We start from the raw sequence: 19,731 nt of genomic DNA on the forward strand, positions 1-19,731 counted from the left end.
ATTCTCTAAAATTCCTATATGTCAAAACTCTTGTTTAAAGATAAATGTGAAATTTGGGAACCTCGATGTTGTTAGAGGATATGTTTAGAAATATTCTTAGCTGTTTGCTTTTTTATCCAATTTTCCAACTGGATTGTAAGCCCTGTAAAAGCTAGGTCTCTATGCATCTGGCCTATTATTAGATCCCTGACATCTAAGGCAATGCCTCATACAAAAGAAGTGTTAAACAAAGACTTGGTGAATCAATTATCTCCCTAACTTTAGTTCAAATGGGCATCTCAATAAAATTAGTGGTTTAAACTAAAACCACAGCACTAAATCTTACTAATCCCAATGTATGTTTAGGAAATTCATTCTTGTAGTGAATTTAACTAATATTCACATTTGTCATCCATGCCTTAAAAAAAAAATCACAGAAAAACACATAAAATACTTCCCAGTCTAGATTTTTAAGAGGCGATAGCATGGCTAGTAAGAACACACATGCCAGGCAGGAGCCACACTGCCTGGGTTCCAAACTCTAGATCTGCCATCTACTGTGTAGCTTTGGGTAAATTATTATCTTTTTCTTTTCTTTGTTTGTAAAATAGGGATAATAGCAGTATCTACCTCACAGAGTTGTGAGAAGTAAATAATATAAGAAAAGTGCTTACAAAAGGACCTGGCACATGACTATCATTTATGAGTATTTATTTTTTCCCTGATTTTTAAAAAATATTTTTTCCAATATTTTATTGGACACAATAACTTTATTTATTTCTTTTTACATGGTGCTAAGGATCGAACCCAGTGTCTCACATGTGCTAGGCAAATACTCTGCCACTGAACCAAAATCCAGCCCCTTTTCCCCTGATTTTTAAAAACATGTTTACCTTTTGTTTAGTATATATGACAATGGTGACTAGAGAGTCTGTTTGGAACCAGTCATAGCTGTAAAACATTAAGAAAATAATGAATATTCATATTGATAATGATCATTAAATGTTTAAAATTTATAGTGAGAAATATATATTAACACCACTGTTAATTTTTCTAAAATTTTCTAAAATTTTTCTAAAATTAACAGTGGTGTTAATATGTTACAGTATTCATTAGATAGCTGACAATTATTTCTAAATTTAAAGTATCTAAACTTCCATGTATTTGAATAAAAACAAAATAACCAAGATAAGACAGTTATGAAAGGTTACATATCTTCCTGCTAAAATCTTTTATCAGAGTAATACATGCTTTGTTAACAAGCATGAAGAAATCTACATGCTGTTACTTTCACTCCTTGTCACAAGTACATTGCTACTATAGAAATTAACTCATCCAGGTTGTTTAATAGGTCTATAATAAAACTTCAGATAAAATGAAGTTCTTCTGTTTTGCTGTAGCTATTGATAAAATCAATACTGTTTCTGAACTTATTAGCTACACACAGGCAGCAATACATGAATCTAGAGCAGGCACTCTCAGTCCCTTAACTTAAAACTGTCATAAAATAACTTAAAAGTATAGTAGAATGCCTCTATAAGAATAATATAGAAAGCCGTGGGGAGAAAGGCAGGAAGAAAAAGAACTTCAGAGAACACACCGGGTCCTGTGGGCATTTGAAATGTCATCAACAAAAGTGTACATATATTGCTTAATTTGGTGTTAAATGTTTAAGACAACTAGTGTCTAATACATTTTGAAAGATTTCCATTAACAATTAATAAAACCAAAAAACTGAATTGCTGAATTATGGTATGGTTATATCATGAAAAGCAAACAAAAAATACTTTCACAGAATAGTTAAAGACCTAAGGAATTGCTCACAAAATATACTATAATACCAATATTACAAAAACAGAGTTATATGAAATAGGTATTATATAAACCAAACTGGAAGGAATAAGTCAAGTGTTAAGAATATGTAAGTTTGGGTGGTTACATCTGATTTCATCACTTACTTTTGTATTTCTTTGTATTTTTATATTTTTCACATTTTATACTATGCATGTACATTTTTATAATCAGAAATATTTTTTAAAAATCTTAAGTGTTGATACTTAAGATGGATCAAACTTCAGTTATATTTAGAACTCACATTTAGGGAAATGCTCATTCTCCAACAATGCATGATAAATGAGGCACTATAATTCATGAGTCAAAAAAAGAATGATTAATAGTAAATAATATACCAAACTCAGAACTACTTTCTTTTTATGATGTATGCATTTTTGCATAGAACAGATTTAGCTTTAATAATGTAAAACAAGCATGTATACCTTGGGGAACTAGGACCTTCTTTGGTAGATATGTCTGTCATTTGGCTCTTGAGAAGCAGGCCTTCACAAAGAAAAACAAAATAGCAACAATTCATCTTAACAACATTAAATTTTTTTCAGTTAACTTCTTATTGATATTCCATAAATGTATAAAAGGATGTAAAATGAATTTTCATACACTAAAACATACCTTTATAGTCAGCACCCTCTTCAATCTTCTATCTAATAGCTACCCCTCCACAAAGGATAGTCACTATTATGACTTCTAACACCACTGATTAGTTTTTGCCTGTGTTTGACAACACCATTAGTGTACTAAGATGCCCTTTTCAACTAAAAGGCACACAAAGAAGTCATAAAATGCACTCTCTTTTGACCTAGCTTTTTTTGTCTTACATTAAGGACATTATAGTTCTTTGGGCAAACAAATGAGGTTGATCCATGCTACTGAATGCACCAGTAGTTTGTTTGTTTTCTTTTTGTTACTGAACAGTACTACATTGCATGAATATATAACAATTTATTCCATCGATGGATGTTCGAATTATTTCCATATCAGGGCTATTATGCATGGTGCTGTACATTTCTGGTGAGTATCTGAGGTTTATGTATGTTTAACTCTAGTAGCTACTGCTAAGCAACTTTTCAAAGTGGTTGTACTAAATTTACAATTTTTGCCACATTGAGAGTTCCAGTTGCTCTACTATCTCACTAACATGGAATTCTTTTCTATTTTACTCCTTCTTTTTTTTAAAATCGTTTTTCATTTTTGGAGTTGGAAAGCTGGTTTTTATTATTAATTTTTAAAACAGAATAACATAGAATCTATTTTGATATATTTATATAAGCATGGAATATATCTTATTCTAATTAAGTCTTTACTCATTCTTGTGGGTCTACTTCAGCATGGTATTTTAAAGGTACTCTGATGCTGACTGTTTACCACAAAACTATAGGTGTAATAAAAGGCAGGGCAAGCATTATTCTTTTTTCTAAAATGGCAAATGCAACAAAAGATAATCTTACTAAATTATTTAAGAAGTGCTGTAAGATATAAATTTATGTAAGAAAAAACCATCAACAGAATTCATAAATTATAAATCAATTTTCATCTTATATGACTTGATTAGGATGAGAAAATCTGAATTTTAGCACAGTGTAAGCACTGTGATCTTATAAACCACTGTTCCCTCTTCCCCAAAACTCATGAGACAGTTTCCAGACCTTCTTTAAAAAAACTACACAGTGAAATAAGCCCAATCCCCAAAAACCAAAAGTTGAATGTTCTCTGATACGTGGATCCTAACACACAACAAGCAGGTAGGGGTGGACAGAAGTTTAGTGGAACAGACAAAGGGGAATGAAGGGAAAGGAGAAGGATAGGAATAGGAAAGTCAGTGGAATGCATGTGACACAACTTTCTTATGTACATATATAAATATACCACAATGAACCTTCACATTATGTACAATCACAAGACTGGGATCCCAGTTAGAATAAGATATATTCCATGTCTGTATAAATATGTCAAAATATACTCTATTATTATGTATATTAAAAAGAACAAATTAGGGCTAGGGTTGTGGCTTAATGGTAGAGCACTTGCCTGGCAAGTGTGAAGCACTGAGTTCAATTCTCAGCACTACATATAAAAAAAAATAAAATGTCCATTGACAACTAAATATATATTAAGATATATATTCAAATACATAAATGTATATTTAAAAGAACAAATTTTTTAAAAACTATACAGTACCATAAAAAGTATGACATTACACAGAGTAATGTCATATGCCACAGAAATGTGTCTTGATTTCAACATTTGCAAAAAGAAAACCAAAAACTAACCAATCCTACAATATCCTTCTGGATAAGTTGAAAGAATATGGGGTAAATGTGAAGTGGAAGAAAATAAGTAAGTAAAATAAGGTGGACTGAACAAACATTCTCCTTCCCTAAAATGTTGGTAATGATTAACAGTGATTTGAAGGTATTGGGTCTCTTGTGGAATATGAAAGTAGTCTATCCCACTCAGTATTTTAAGTAATTGTTGAAATAATGACACAGAAGGCATGCAAATCATATTCACAAACACACAGACTTATCAAATAGATTTAAATGAGTCAAAGTGTGAGGCAGCTAATAAATATCTAATAGATAAGTATTCTAATACTATAGGATACAAGTTACAAGTGGTAATGATGCTAGCCAGATCACTTCTGGAGTATTATTTTCCTTATTTTATATTTGTTCTAATTAGTTAGACATGAAAGTAGAATGCATTTTGACACATCATACATAAATGGAGTATAATTTCTCATTCTTCTGATTATAGATGATATAGAATTACACCAGTCGTGTAACCATTTATGCATAATGGTTAATAATGTTGGATTCTTTCTACTCTCCTTCCTACTTACAGACCTCCCCTACCTTATTTCTAATCCAAAGTACCTCTATTTACCTCCCTAGCTACCCCCCCCCATTGTGAATTAGCATCCATGTATCAGAGAAAACATTTGGCCTTTGGTTCTTTTGGATTGGCCTGTTTTGCTTAGCATTATATTCTCTAGCTCCATCCATTTACCAGCAAATGCCATAATTTCATTCTTCTTTAACGCTGAGTAATATACCATTGTTTATATATACCACAGATTCTTTATCCATTCATTCATTCATCTTTGAAGGGCACCTAGATTGATTCCATAGTTTAGCTATTGAACTGAGCTGCCATAAACACTGATGTAGCAGTATCAGTGTAGTATACTGATTTTAAGTCCTTTGGGTATATGCCAAGGAATGGGATAACTGGGTCAAATGGTTGTTCCATTCAAGTTTTCTAAGGAATCTTCACATAGCTTTCCAGAATGGTTACACCAATTTGCAGTCCCACCAGCATCGTATAAGTGTACCTTTTTCCCCACATCCTCTCCAACATTCATTGCTGCTTGTATTCTTGATAATTGCCACTCTGACTGGAGTGAGATGAAATCTTAATGTAGTTTTAATTTACATTTCTCTAATTGCTGGGGATGTTGAACCATTTTTCATATGTTTGTTGACCGACTGTATTTATTCAAAGGCACCAAGAACATACATTAGAGAAAAGATAGTCTCCTCAACAAATGGTAGTAGGAAAACTAGAAATCCATATGTAGCAAAATTAAATTAAACCCCTATCTCTCACCCTGCATAAAACTCAACTCAAAGTGAATCAAGGACTTAGGCACTAGAACAGAGACCCTGGGCCTAATAGAAGAAAAAAGTAGGGCCAAATCTCCATCATGTTAGTTTAGGACCCAAATTCCTTAATAAGACTCCTATAGCAAAATAATTAAAATCAAGAATCAATAAATAGGATGGAATCAAATTAAATAGCTTCTTCACAGCAAAGAAAACAATCAAGAACATGAAGAGAGAGCCTTCAGAAAAATTTTTACCACCTGCACATCAGATAGAGCATTAATCTCCAGGATATATAAAGAACTCAAAAAACTTAACACCAAAAAAACCAATTAGCCCAATGAATAAATAGGCTAAGGAACTGAACAGACACTATTTTCCATTTTGAAGCCTAACTCTAACTGGTCTATTAGTTAAATACAGTAATCCAAAGGAAGGTAACAGACACATGTGGTGGGAAAGAAAATGCCCAGTGTTAATAATTTTTTAATATATTTCTATGGGGTTCACTCATTCTTTTTTAAATTTTAATTAGATATGTATGATAGCAGAATGCATTGTGACTCACTGTACACGACTGCAGCACAACTTTACAGTTCTATGGTTGTACACGATGTAGCATCGCACCATATGCGCAGTCATACATGTACCTAGGGTAATGATGTCCATCTCATTCCTCTATCTTTCCAACCCCCATTCCCCCTCCCCATCTTTCCCTCCCCTTTGCCCCATCAAAGTTCCTCCATTTTTCCCATGTCCCCCACATTATGGAGCAGCATCCACTTATAAGAGAGAACATTCAGCTTTTGGTTTTTTGAGGATTGGCTTGCTTCACTTAGCTTGACATTCTCCTACTCCACCCATTTACCTGAAAATACCATAATTTTATTCTCTTTTAATGCTGAGTAATATTCCATTGTGTATATATACCACAGTTTCTTCATCCATTCATCTATTGAAGGGCACCTAGATTGCTTCCACAGTTTAGCTATTGTAAATTGAGCTGCTATCAACATTGATGTGGATGCATTACTATAGTATGCTGATTTTAAATCCTTTGGATATAGACCAAGGAGTAGGATAACTGGGTCAAATGGTGGTTCCATTCCAAGTTTGTTACTTTTGTAGTACCACAAAGGAGTCCATCATCAGATGAAAACTAAATCCTTAATTTAATACAGTATAATACCATCAGACAACAGCTTCAGGTATCAAAAATTGCATAAATTCATGTAAAATACAGACTATTTTCTCTAATCAAAAAGAAAAAAGTAACTCATCCAATCTGGTTTATTGGCTGCATTTCTATAGAAATTTCTATAGAGAAAAATATGTCTCTACAAATGTACAATAACATAATTCAATCAGAGTAACCCCATGCATTTCATGAATCAGTATTCACCAACACAGCAAATTTTGGGGAGGATAGGGGCAATGTCAGTCAAAATTAAGAGTCATACTAAATGGCTGAAGAAGCTAACACAGACTGGTAGATTAATAAGCTATTCAACATCTGTGTATAAACAATGAAGGTGAGTTCAAATGCCTGAGGGCATTGTATCATTCAGCACCATTTTAATCACCACAAGTATTCAAGCTTTGGGCAAATGAATATGTGTTCAGGGAAGTCACAGAAAACACTACTGTGAAAGTGAATAATGGTTGGAATAAGGGGCCCAAAATATTCTGTCAAATCCTATTTACGACTGGGCAAGTAAAGACATCTTTTGGATTTAAAAAAAAAAATCTAACTTCTCCAGACAACTCTGTCAAACAATATTGGACATAAGCATATGAGTATGATATATTTTTATTATAAATCTGTGTGACTTACCATTTAAGACTCTCTTTTCCTCACGATAGTCTGTAGGGCGATTTGGGGGAGGAAAAGTCAGTTAAGAATACTATCATGTCAAAGACAACATTAGAATATTTGATTTAATCCTCACAGCCCTTCCTTCTTAAAAGTATTTTTTTTTTTTTTTTTTGGTAAGTCCTGAGGACAGCAATGAGTCTAATAAATAGATGGCCTTTGTTTAAACTAAGTGAGTTTCATCTATACAGACAGCTAGGCCATTTCTCCAGATGTTTCTCTCTCATTTCACTGGGCCTTTTTCTACTTCTTTGGTCACTTTTTTCTAATACCTTAGTTAATCACTTTCTTTTTTACCCTACTTTATGCTGGAAATCAAATGGAAGGCTTTGGAAACTCTAGGCAATTGCTCTATCACTGGGTTATACTAAATGGCTGAGGAAGTTAATTCCTGTAGTAAACAAATAAAACCCAGGTTTAGTCTAGGATATCATATTCTAAATTAGTATACACAGATTTATGAAACTATATTCCATAAAATGAAACACACATGTCAACAACCCAAAGAAATGAACTTTATAGTTTTTCTCTTTTAATATTATCAACACTTAAAAATCATTATTATAAGATTAAAGTAGCTGAAATAATGAAAATACATTAAGACTTTCACATGCATTTTGAAAGTAATTATTACTGTTAAAACCCCCTAAAAATTTAACAGGTTTGTTTTTTCTCTTTTTTTTTTTTTTTCCAGGATGGCAGCCAATTTCACAAAGCTGTATCTTAAAAACTATAAGTGTATTATCATTAAGGTCACATCACTTGTTAAATTGACATTATCTTGTTTTAAGAAAAATAAAACAATATCCTTAAGTCAAAGCTTCCAATTTTTTTTGTCTTCTATTTTCTAATCATCAGAAATTCCACAATTATTTCTATTTGACTTATTCATCACACAATAAGCATGTCTAAGGAGGCCAGATCATATTCCTTTCCATTCTCCCCATTTTACTAAAATCACTTTATGAAAGAAAGTGATCTCAATAACATATAGTAACGAAAAAAATCCCCTCCTTCAAGGATAAAAATTAGAGGGTAAGGGCCTGAATGAAATCCACCACTTTCAACTACAAATCAAAGATGGAATTTGTCTCCCTTGAAAATTGGCCCTATTTTTGACATGCTGTTGTTTAATATATTTCAAAAAGACATGAGACTTAAAATATACTAAATTATCCCTCAAAATGAGCTTTGTTTGTCAACCCTCAGATAAAAATCTAATCTTATAATCTGCAAGGAACACAGATGTCTCCCCCTGATCACTTACTTTACTCCAGTTTTATCTATCACTGTTAATGCATCTGTGATTCTTAATCTTATAATAAACAGTAAATTCACAATACATAAGCAAATATATCTATCTTCAGTGTACAACACAGAAAAAAGTTTGATCTTATTTATCATGAAAAACAATTTGTTTTTAAACTAAGAGTTACATAAGATTTTGAAAAATTGTCCTGATAATTTTTTCCTAGGAAAAAAACATTATTTCAAGTGATCACTTCTTGCCTTAGATGAGATGAATCTTCAGAACTTTCTAAATTTTGCAAGATTAGTCAATGTTTTCCTAAGTACTTTTTTACTCCAATATAAGAAGTAACAGATAATATTACTTTTAAAACTGTTTTTAAAAAAACTAAGTCATAGAAATATAGACCACTTTTTACTCTAAAGCATACTTATATCTCAATAATTTTAGTCACAGGAGATGTTTTCTCCCTTGAATAGAAATTTGATACTCTTTCTTGATAGTTAATCCTATCATTTGGTTGGCCCCATAAACAATCAAATTTATATCTTCTCATAACATTGGTTAATTACTCTGAAAAGAGCCTCTACTCCTGAAGATGTCAGAGTCATTAAGAAGGCCTGACTTGTCATCTGTCAGCAATCTACTCTTCATTAGTAAGGGGACTAGATGAGCATTTTTAACTGTGACCCAAACCTGGTTCACCATTACTGAGTGGAGCTCCTAGGGTAAAGAAAGACTGTTTTACCAGCACACTCATTCTTTTAATAAATATCTATTGATAATCATCTTAACAGGGAAAATATATTCAAATTATTTATACATAAAGATAATTTGAAAGATTTACAATAAAACTATAATAACATGGTTACTTTCATGTGTGCATGGGATGGGAAAGGTCTGATGGGAGACAGTTATAACAAGGAACTTTTTGAATCATAAGAATTTATTACTTACTAAAAAATAAAAATGTTTATTCTTTTTAATATTATGTGATAAGATTTATTAAAAAGGTAAATAGGAAACATTGTAGAATCATACAATAAATTATACTTGGAAAATTTAAAGGACTACACTGAGGAAGTAGTATTTTACTGTTTTGAAAATATAGGCATTTGTCAGACGGCCCCAAAGAAAATCATTCTATAAAGAAAAATTCTGAAAATTTATATTTGAATGCTTTTTATTCATCTTGTAATTACATTTCTCATTATTTTCTTATTTTTCTTATTCTAAAAGGTTGGTATTATGTAACTATCAGATATGAGATCAGTCTTAACACCATGGATCTTCTTCACAAAGTTCAAACTTTGCCATTCTAGATTCCCTTGACTATTTACTCTTTCTTTTTTTTTTTTTTAATAGACTTTTTTTCAGTTGTTGATGGACCTTTTTCCATTCATTTACTTATATGTGGTGCTGAGAATCTGACACAGTGCCTCACACATGCTAGGCAAGTGCTCTACCACTAAGCACAATTCCAGCCCTTGACTATTTATTCTTGCCAGAAGATTCACTGGTTCTCTACAGTGTGTTTAATAACCATTGTTTTCTCATCTTCCATATCTATAAACAAAACTTGTCTTAAAGAAACACAATGCTAATTCTTGCTTTTGTTTTTAATTACATATTCACTACTAAAATCTTATAAAATTTAATAAATTCCATGCTTTTAAGCTATCGTTAACCTATGTTTCCTGTGTTCATCTTGGTAAATACCTTCTGAATCTCCTTTATATTCTATATATCTCTTTTAACTTCAAATGCTGGGGATTACACATTCTCCTAGAGGCAGTTTACTAACAGAATTAAAATGAAGACTTAATAGTTAAAAATAAAAACTGGGTATGTAGCTCAGTCAGTGGCAGAGAACTGACTTAGCATGTGTAAGATTCTGGGTTCAACTGTTAGCACTGGGGGGAAAAAAAGGTTTAAACATATATTCTGAAAAAAAATCCAGGATTAAAAGATTTAAAAGTACCAGATACTTACATATTCTACAATCAGTTTTTCCTCCACTGTTCATTTAATTATCATACTATAAACCACACTTCCAGAAGTTTATATTTTCTTCCTCAGTCAGCTAACCTCATCATTTTTCATTCAATTCTCCAATTTGTCAGTTATTTTTCCATTCCTGTCCTATCCTCTGAGTGTCTAACAATTTCTTCCTTGTGTGGAATCACCTACACATGAATATACACATTTAAAAATCATTTTTGCATGATGTTATGGTTTGGATCTGGAATGTCCCCCAAAGGTTCGTATTTAAAGGCTTGGTCCCTGGCTGGTGGCACTATCAGGAGGTGGTAGAAACTTCAGGAAGCAGAAGTGAGTCACGTTTGGCATGTCCTCGAAATCTGTATTCTTGTCCCTAGCCCTTTCCTCTGTCTCTCTGCTTCCTGGACATCATGAGGTGAGTAGCTTTCTCTTTCATAGGTTCCTGCTGCTATAATATTGTGCCTTTCCTGAGGCCCAATGCAATGGAGCCAGGTGATCATGGACTGAAGATTTGAAACCATAACCCAAAATAAATCTTTCCTCTTTTTAAGTTAATCATCTTATATATTTTGTCATAGCAACAAAAAGGTGACTAAGACATCTGAAAACAAAACAAATGCTGACACAAAATGTCAGTCAGGCACACCAACACCAGAAGACACACTTCCTATTTGGGCTTGCATCTGCCTCCTAACCAATTACATTTCCCTTTAATCTTTCTGGCAGAAATCACCAAGATAATGGGTCCTATGGCAGCATGAACAAATTAAGTCAGCCAGATTGAGACAGTAAATCTGCTCATTTAGTAAAGCCTTTCATTATGACCACTTCATTATGACCACCTGTCCCTGCTCTCCACTATTCTTGCTTCTCCCTTACCAGTTAGCCTTGAAGCTTGTGCTTTGTCTACCCGAATTATACTATTTTACCAATGAGGAAACTTAGGCTCCTTATAAAAAGAATTCTGGTTTTACAAGAATTTGAACTGCAAGCTGGCAGTTGGCCCATTTAACAGTTTTCTTATGCATGTTAACAGTGCTGTGACAGAACAGGACACCTGGAAATTAATGACTCATCACCTTATTGGTGCAATGTCTATCTAAATCTCTGACTCTACAGATGCCAGGGTTTGACTTACCTGGGATGAACCAGAGAGCTATCCACTGTCTTCAAACCAGCTTAGCTTGCATGTGCCACTAATATATTTTTTTTAAACAAAGAACTACTACATGCAAGATGTTTTCTCCATTTCAGCTCTACTAACATTGGGGGCTAGATAATCCTTTGTTGTAAAATTCTGTCTTGCATTGTAGAGTATTTAGTAGCATCCCTGACTTCTTTCTATCCACAGAATGCTAGTAGTATTTAGTTTAGTTGCTATAATCAAAATGTCTCCAAACATTGACAAATGTTCCATGAGGAAGAAAATCAACTCTAGTTGATATACTAGTGGTTAAGAACAAAGGAAAATAAATAATTCAAAAGTGGTTAACATTATTAAAGCAAAAAGGTGCCTATGATTTCTTCAAACATTAGGCTTCTCCAATTAAATAACTCTGGGTTTAATTCCCAGCACAAGAAAGGAAGAAAGGAAGTGGGGGGGGGGGGAGTGGGGAAGGAAGGAATGATAAAAGAGGAACTCAAGTTTTGGTAAAGTATGTACACATATAAGCCTCAGTATCTTTGCTTTTCAACTGGAAGTGTAATAAAAGCTCTAAATCCTTCCATCTTCAACTATTCTACTAATCTACAGTTCTAAATTGTTTACAGTCATTAAATGCTAGGGAATGACCATGAAACCTAAAAACATAAAGCAATAGAAACTACAATAAAGCAAAGAGAAATTAAGAAGAAACATTTCTGAGACTACATGATGCCACTGGAAAATATAATTATTTTTTAAAATATTATATTATGTTTTTAAAGTACACTTATGGGTTAGAACAGTGCTGTCCAAAAGAAATATAAGACAAGCCAAATGTATAATTATAAATCTAATAACAATTTAATGAAATAAAAGAGAAACAAGTTAAATTTAGTAATAGGTTTTGACAATATTTCCACAATATTATCATTTCAACATGTAAACAATGTAAAGATTATATATTATTTTACATTCTATTTTTTCCAAACTATCTTAAAATCCAGAGATATTTTATTTTAAATTTACATTATATCTGAATTTGTACTAGGCACATTTCTATTGCTCAATAGCCACATGTGGTTAGTAGCTACAATAATGACAGCCAAAGAATAAGGGCAGAATAAGAACTAATTTTTCATCTTTATCAGAGAATGAAGTGTTCCACCATAGAAATTACCATAATTGAAGCTTACCTTTTCAAGCAAAGTTTCTTCTTTATTTGTTATTAATAATACTTCACAAAGCCTGATATAAATCATAATGCTTTTAAACAAAGAATTATAATAAGCAAAGCTGATTCTTTGCTTAGTAATAACATTATGTTGTATATTCTGAGTCTACTCACTGTCCAGTTTTATTCCTTGAATCACAGGCATTACTCCAAAGCCACAATAGAAACCATCAAATAAACTTAGAACTAACATAGAACTGCCTAATTTGGTGATCCCCCAAAATGCCAGTTCTGGATCCCTGCACTGGGGTCTGACAGCTCACCTCATCTAAAAATTTCAGGCTGTCATACTGAAAGAAGCCCATGTATAAAATTCCTCTTCAGTATATCTACCACCTCCCCCACCAAGTTCCATTTCAGCAACAGTCTCCTTTCACCATCACTTAGGAGTTCTAATTGTAAGAGAAACACATGCCCTGGTTTGCCACAGATTACTCTCTATTGCCAGCATAATTACTAATAGAGCCTGCTTTCATCCTTAAAACTGTCCCAGTTTGGACAATTACACAGTTATACCATCTAATAGTCTCTATTGGTGAGTCTCAGGCCAGCAGAGACTGATGATTCATCGTTGCCTATGATGAAAGGCATACAAGGGGTTGTTAAAACAGCTTTCTTATTTCTGACACATTCAATCTTCCTCCTTAGTTGCTTTGTCCCTTTCATAATGTCTCCCTGTTCTGGTCAGCCTGGAGTTTAGGCTCAGTTACCTAATACACTAATACACCCTAATCCACTGCTATTTAGTCTAATTTGCAATCTTTCTGTGGGTGGATCTTAAGTCTCCACTGTTACAGAAGTCCCTTTACTTACAACCAATGCTCTTCTGGTTTGTAAAATTCTTATCTTTGCTTCCTAATGCCTTCAAGATTTCTCATATCACCCCATCCACTACTGGCCTCACCCTAGAAAATATTCATGATCCCAAAAGATTTTATGGTGAAGCACAGACTGATTCACAACTCCACTCTTACAGGTCCTGTTAATAATAAGAATAACCTTTCAATTTTCACAGAAATATAAGCATATTTCATAGTAAAATAGATCACTGCATGCTAGTTTATACCCAATAACTGTAGAGAAAGAATCAAAGAAAGAGGGGCAAAGATAGCCACAATGCAATAACCATTTCAATTTTCTCCATCATCTGTTGCTTCTTATGTAGCAAAGATTATTCAATCCTTACAATAACATTAGGAAGTTTGCTTTTTTTTTTTTTTTTCTTTTTGCCATACTGGGGATTGAACTCAGGGCCTTGCTCGTGTTAGGCAAGTATTCTACCTCTCAACTATATCCCCAGCCCAGGATATTTATTCTTAAACCCCATTTTATTGATGAGGAAAAACAGTTTGTTGGATTTTTGTGGTTTTTTAAAAATTTTTAATATTTTGTCTTTTGGGTTTTTTGCTGATATTATGTAACTTTGTTTCATCTTTGTTACTGAATGATTTTAAGTTGTCAGTTATTTTTACCTCAATATTTTCAACATACCATTCCACTGGCGTCTACCATTGTTTTAGTAAACTGGCTACAGTAGCTAGTAAATAAAACTAGTTGTCAATGTACTAACTAATGGTTACCTATCTCTGACTACCTATTTTCTCATTATCTTTGATATTCTATAGTTTCACTACAAAGAGTCTATATGTTGCTTCTCTTTCATTTACCTTGTTTCAGATTTGCTGAACTAGCTAAACTTAGATTTATACTTTTATCAATTCTGGAAAATTCAAAGCCACTGACCCTTCATATGTTACCTCTTCCTTATTCCTACTACTTCATTCTGGAAATTTGACTATAAGTGTTAGATTTTATTATTCTGGTGTTCAGGTTTCTTGCATATTTTCTTGTCTCTGTGCCACATTCTGTATAGGTTCTGCTTTTCAATCCTGCTGTTTACTGAACTCTTCTATTTTTGATTTATTTGACTATTCATGCTATATCCTTTTTACTTTCACCAGTTTCATTTTTCATTTCTAGATGTTCTAGACAGTTCTTTTTCAATTCTACGTGGCTATTTTCCACTCATGTTACCAGATCATTCTTATTTTCCCAAATATTTAAAACATAACTATCTTCATTCTAGATAAAATTCTAGGGGTGAAATTCTGCAAATTGTTTCTGATTTGTTTCCTCACGTGTTCTCAATTTTTAAAAAATAAATGACAGTGGAATGCATTACAATTCATATTACACATATTGAGTACAATTTTTCATATCTCTGGTTGTATATAAGGTATATTCCCACCAATTCATGTCTTCATACATGTACTTTGGATAATAATGTCCATCACATTCCACCATCATTGCTAACCCCTTGCCTCCTCCCTTCCCCTCACACCCCACTGTCCTATCTAGAGTTTGTCTATTCCTCCCATGCTCCCCATCCCTACCCGACTATGAATCACACTTGTTATATCAGAGAAAACATTCGGCATTTGTTTTGGGGGGATTGGCTAACTTCACTTAGCATTATCTTCTCTAACTCATCCATTTACCTGTAAATGCCATGATTTTATTCTCATTTATTGCTGAGGAATATTCCATTGTGTATATATGCCACATTTTTTATCCATTCATCTACTGAAGGGCATCTAGGTTGGTTTCACAGTTTAGCTATTGTGAATTGTGCTGCTATAAACATGGATGTGGCTGTGTCCCTGTAGTATGCTGTTTTTAAGTCCTTTGGGTATAGACCGAGGAGAGGGATAGTTGGGTCAAATGGTAGTTCCATTCCCAGTTTCCAAGGACTCTCCATATTGCTTTCCATACTGGCTGCACCAATTTGCAGTCCCTCCAGCAATGTATGAGTGTACCTTTAGAGAAATGGAAATCAAAACTACTCTAAGATTTCCTCTCACTCCTGTCAGAATGGGAGCTATTATAAAGACAAACAACAATAAATGTTGGCGAGGATGTGTTCTCAAATTTTTTATTGAGCACTAATAACTATCTGATCAGTATCTATGGGGTTTTAGGGATTCAGGATGAAATGTGTTACTTCATTAAAAATTTATGCATATATTTGCCAGGAAGCCTATGAACCAATAACAAGAGACCATTTTACTTCTTGGTTTGGAGTTTCTGAGACCACATAGGTGTGATATTTGAATCCCAAATGCTTATTCCAAACTCATAAGTAGTACATTTAAACTCACAGGTGGGTAGGACTGAAATCAGCTAAACTAGAACACACCTGAACCTAAATTTCATAAATAACAAAATGCCTAAGCTATTGGATTAGTCAGCTTTTCATAACTGTGACAAAAAAAAAGAAAGAAAGAACATCTACAGAAAAAGACAGTTCCTCCAGTCAATGACCTTTTGACATTATAAAATCAAAAGCCTCCATGCAAAACATGATAACTTCCCCAGTAAAAGAAATATGCAATCTGTGAAGAGGCATGATGACCATCTATGCCTGAATAAGACAAATCTAAAACTCCTCTTTCTCACCATTCAACAGACAAAAAGCTGCTTCCCTCTCTTTCTATAAATTCACCTGCTACCAAGAGATGCAAGAGGCAAATCTGAGCTTAACAGTTCCTGGCCTCCTTGCTGGGTGAATACTGCAAAAATCTTTCTCTTTTTCAACACCCAGAGTTTCAGTAATGGCTTCTTTGTGCAGAGAGCAAGCCCTTGCTTGGTATTAAATTCTCAGAAATTTATCTTTCCTCTTCTCCATCACCTTGTAAACAAGATTAAGACAGAAAAGACACTCCAACATCTCAGGGATGTTCCTGCCTATTATGAACTCAAAAATGTCTTCCATTCCTGTGTGACTATGGAAATTCCTATGTGGCTCTAAGTTCCTAGTACCTATATAAGGGCTTGAGGAAGTGGGGGGTTATCATTCTTGATTGCTATTCTCCCTGACTTTTTTTTTTCAATCTGGGAATTTCCTTATAAGGAAATTTTCTGCATAAGACAAACCTAAAACTCCTCTTTCTCAACATCCAATAGACAAGAAGCTGCTTCCCTCTCTTTCTATAAATCCTCCTGCTACCAACTGATGCAAGAGGCAAATCTGAGTTTAACAGTTTCTGGACTCCTTGCTGGGTGAATACTGCAAAAATCCTTCTCTTTTTCAATACCCAGAGTAACCTGTAATTTAAAATTATGTTTGTTGTATTTGATCAAGCATGCTGAAGATAGATTTCTATCATTTCCAGAGAGATAGAAAAAAGTTAGAAAAGTTCTTTTACTAATTAAATTTCTTCTAGGGGGTAGACACCTATGTTAGTTAGCTTTCTATCCTGTGACAAAGTACCTGATTAAACAACTTAAAGAAGAAAAGATTTATTTTGGACCATGGCTCATGGCTTTCAGTCCATGGACACTTGGTGCCACCACTTTGGACCTTTAATGAGGCAGATCATGGAGGGAGGCATGTGGCTGGGTAGAGATGCTCACCTAATTGAGACCATGAAAAAAAAGCGGGGGAGCACCTAGCAACAAGATATAGTCCCCAAGGGCACACCCCCAATAACCCACTTTCTCCAGCTGGTTTTACTTCCTACAGTTTCCTCAACCTCCCAATAGTTTACTGTGCAATTAATCCAACAATAGACTAATCCTTTAGAGAGGTCAGAGCCCTCAAGATCTAATCACTTTCAAAAATTTCCACCTGCATTGGCAACCAGTCCTTTAATGCATGAGTCTTTGGGAAACATTCCAGATCCAAACTACAGTCATACCCAAGGAGCGTGACCATACTTTCTAATCACCCTGAATGGCATCATAGAAGAACACATGATCTTTACTACTAGATTATGAAGGTTCATAACACTGAGGATTTGGTAAAGTTAGTTGTTAAGAAATTTTGGTTAGGATCATCTCTCCTGCTGGCACTTAATTAGTGAATATAGGAGCCAATGTAGATGCAAAGGGGACTGGTTTACAAAAGTAAGTGGGTTTAGAAGAATTTTCAAACACAAAGCTCAAACTTATTTACTTTGTTATATACACATATTGCTTATTTGTTTTGCAGTGATCGGAAGGAAAATAATCCTTACTTATCTTCTATTCCACTCATTGTGCAAGGGAATTTATTCACGTGAATTCCTAATATTATGAATCATCGTACAAATTAGAAGTAGAAATTGGCTTCAAGATTGCACAGCTAATATGTCATGGTGCTATGGTTCAAATCTAGATATACTTATGCTAGTTTCATTCTATTGAGAAGCCTCTGCTAATCAATCCTTCAATTATAAACTCACTGAAATAAGTAGCAGAAGACTCTAGTTGTACCAATTTATTCCTAATTTGAGTGTCAAGATTAGGAGTTACTCGAAAGAAACGACTAACATTCCTTCATAGAAAGGGATTATACAAGCTATTTCTTGTGCTTCAATTCCATGTCTAAAATTCTCAAAGTGTGCTCTTCTGAAAGAAGGTCAGGAAGTAAGACATGACTACTTAGATTATGGAGCCCCAACTCAGAGGTAAGGGGGAGAAAATGATTATACTTTGAAAGAAGTTTAATAGAAGAATGGGGTATTCTCTATTAAGGGCCTAAGGAATGTGAACAATCAGGTAAAGTGGACACAAAGAAGGAGGAAAAATCTTACTGTATAACTTTTCATATTTTCAGATTTTTTAATCATGTGAATATTTCACAATCAACAAATTTAAGTCTAAAAATCAACCCTAACTAAATATTTTTGCCAATCTGCCCATGTAACAACAGACTAAGAGACTAATTAAAACTAAATAAAGAGTAAATAAAGTTTTCTTACTTTTGTAATGCTTACTCCTCACACTATGAATTCTCAAAAAAAAGTGTTAAAATTTTAAAACATAATTCTTAAGAAGAACTAAAATTAAACCTTTAGTGTAGCTAGAGCAGAAAGATAATGAAAATGAGGAAAATACAATGATTTATTTAAGTCTATTTATTGAACTCCAAGGGGAAAAATACTACTTATATATCACACATCAATAATGCCAGTTTAACACTAGCACTTACTTACCTTTTGGGATGGCAGGCTTAACTGCCATTCTGCCAACCAGGCATTCTTTCAGCATGGATTCATAATTGACCCAACGGTGAACCTGGCATGGGAGATAAATGGCAGAAATGCAACATAACTCTAACTCACAGGATGCTCTTATTTAATTATGAACAAAAAACAACCTTCTGAGACTGCTCTGGGGCAGTTTCACTTAGCCAACAAGGAGTGATAGGAAAGCAGAATAGACAAAGACAATTTTAAAAGAGTGTCCTCAAAAGTGTGCTCTACAGATTTCTGGAAGTTTTTAACACCTCTTTAGGTATACACAAAGTCTAAATTAGTTTCATGAGAATAGTGAGATGTCACTCACCTTTTTCACTGTTTTGATATCAGCAATGATGCTATAAGCAACAGTGGGCAAAACTGCTAGCATCCCACTAAATCAAGGCAATGGCTCCTAAATGTTCTAGTAATCTTTATATTCTTTGCCACCACAGACTTGGGGGGATGATATTTAAGACTATCCTATACAAAATATAAAAATTATTAATTTGATTAAACCTGGACCATTTAGTGTGGATATTTTTAGATTCTGTGTGGCAAAATAGGAAGGTCTCAAAACATACTTCTACTATAAAGTATGATGATCATCTTAAGGAAAAACACATAAGAAATTGCTCAATCTGCAAACTGAATAGGGCTTTTCTCATGAAAAATCATTTATACATGAACTTATAAGCAAACTGGTTATTCAGATTTGGGTATTTAGCAGACACTTTTCTGAAAATGAGCAAAGCAAGAGGTACTTCAAGGAAAACAAATGACAATATTTGCTGCC

At 33.7% G+C, this 19,731-nt stretch overlaps 1 protein-coding gene across 4 annotated transcripts in view; it reads right to left on the reverse strand.

The window, feature by feature from the left end:
• The window catches only part of Cyb5r4 (cytochrome b5 reductase 4), an 87,171-nt gene that overhangs the window by 46,964 nt on the left and 20,476 nt on the right, over window positions 1-19,731 (reverse strand). For 3 of the 4 annotated variants that reach the window (XM_076858454.2, XM_076858456.2, XM_076858455.2), the window contains exons 4-7: window positions 18,912-18,993; window positions 7,273-7,302; window positions 2,256-2,316; window positions 873-930 (exon numbers count right to left, since the gene is read on the reverse strand). In XM_076858454.2, coding sequence (XP_076714569.2) covers window positions 873-930; window positions 2,256-2,316; window positions 7,273-7,302; window positions 18,912-18,993 — 231 coding nt within the window. The remainder of the gene's footprint in view (window positions 1-872; window positions 931-2,255; window positions 2,317-7,272; window positions 7,303-18,911; window positions 18,994-19,731) is intronic. The other variant, XM_076858457.2, reaches the window with a different exon arrangement.

This window comes from Callospermophilus lateralis, chromosome 6, assembly GCF_048772815.1.
Source record: "Callospermophilus lateralis isolate mCalLat2 chromosome 6, mCalLat2.hap1, whole genome shotgun sequence".
Classification (NCBI taxonomy): Eukaryota; Metazoa; Chordata; class Mammalia; order Rodentia; family Sciuridae; genus Callospermophilus; species Callospermophilus lateralis.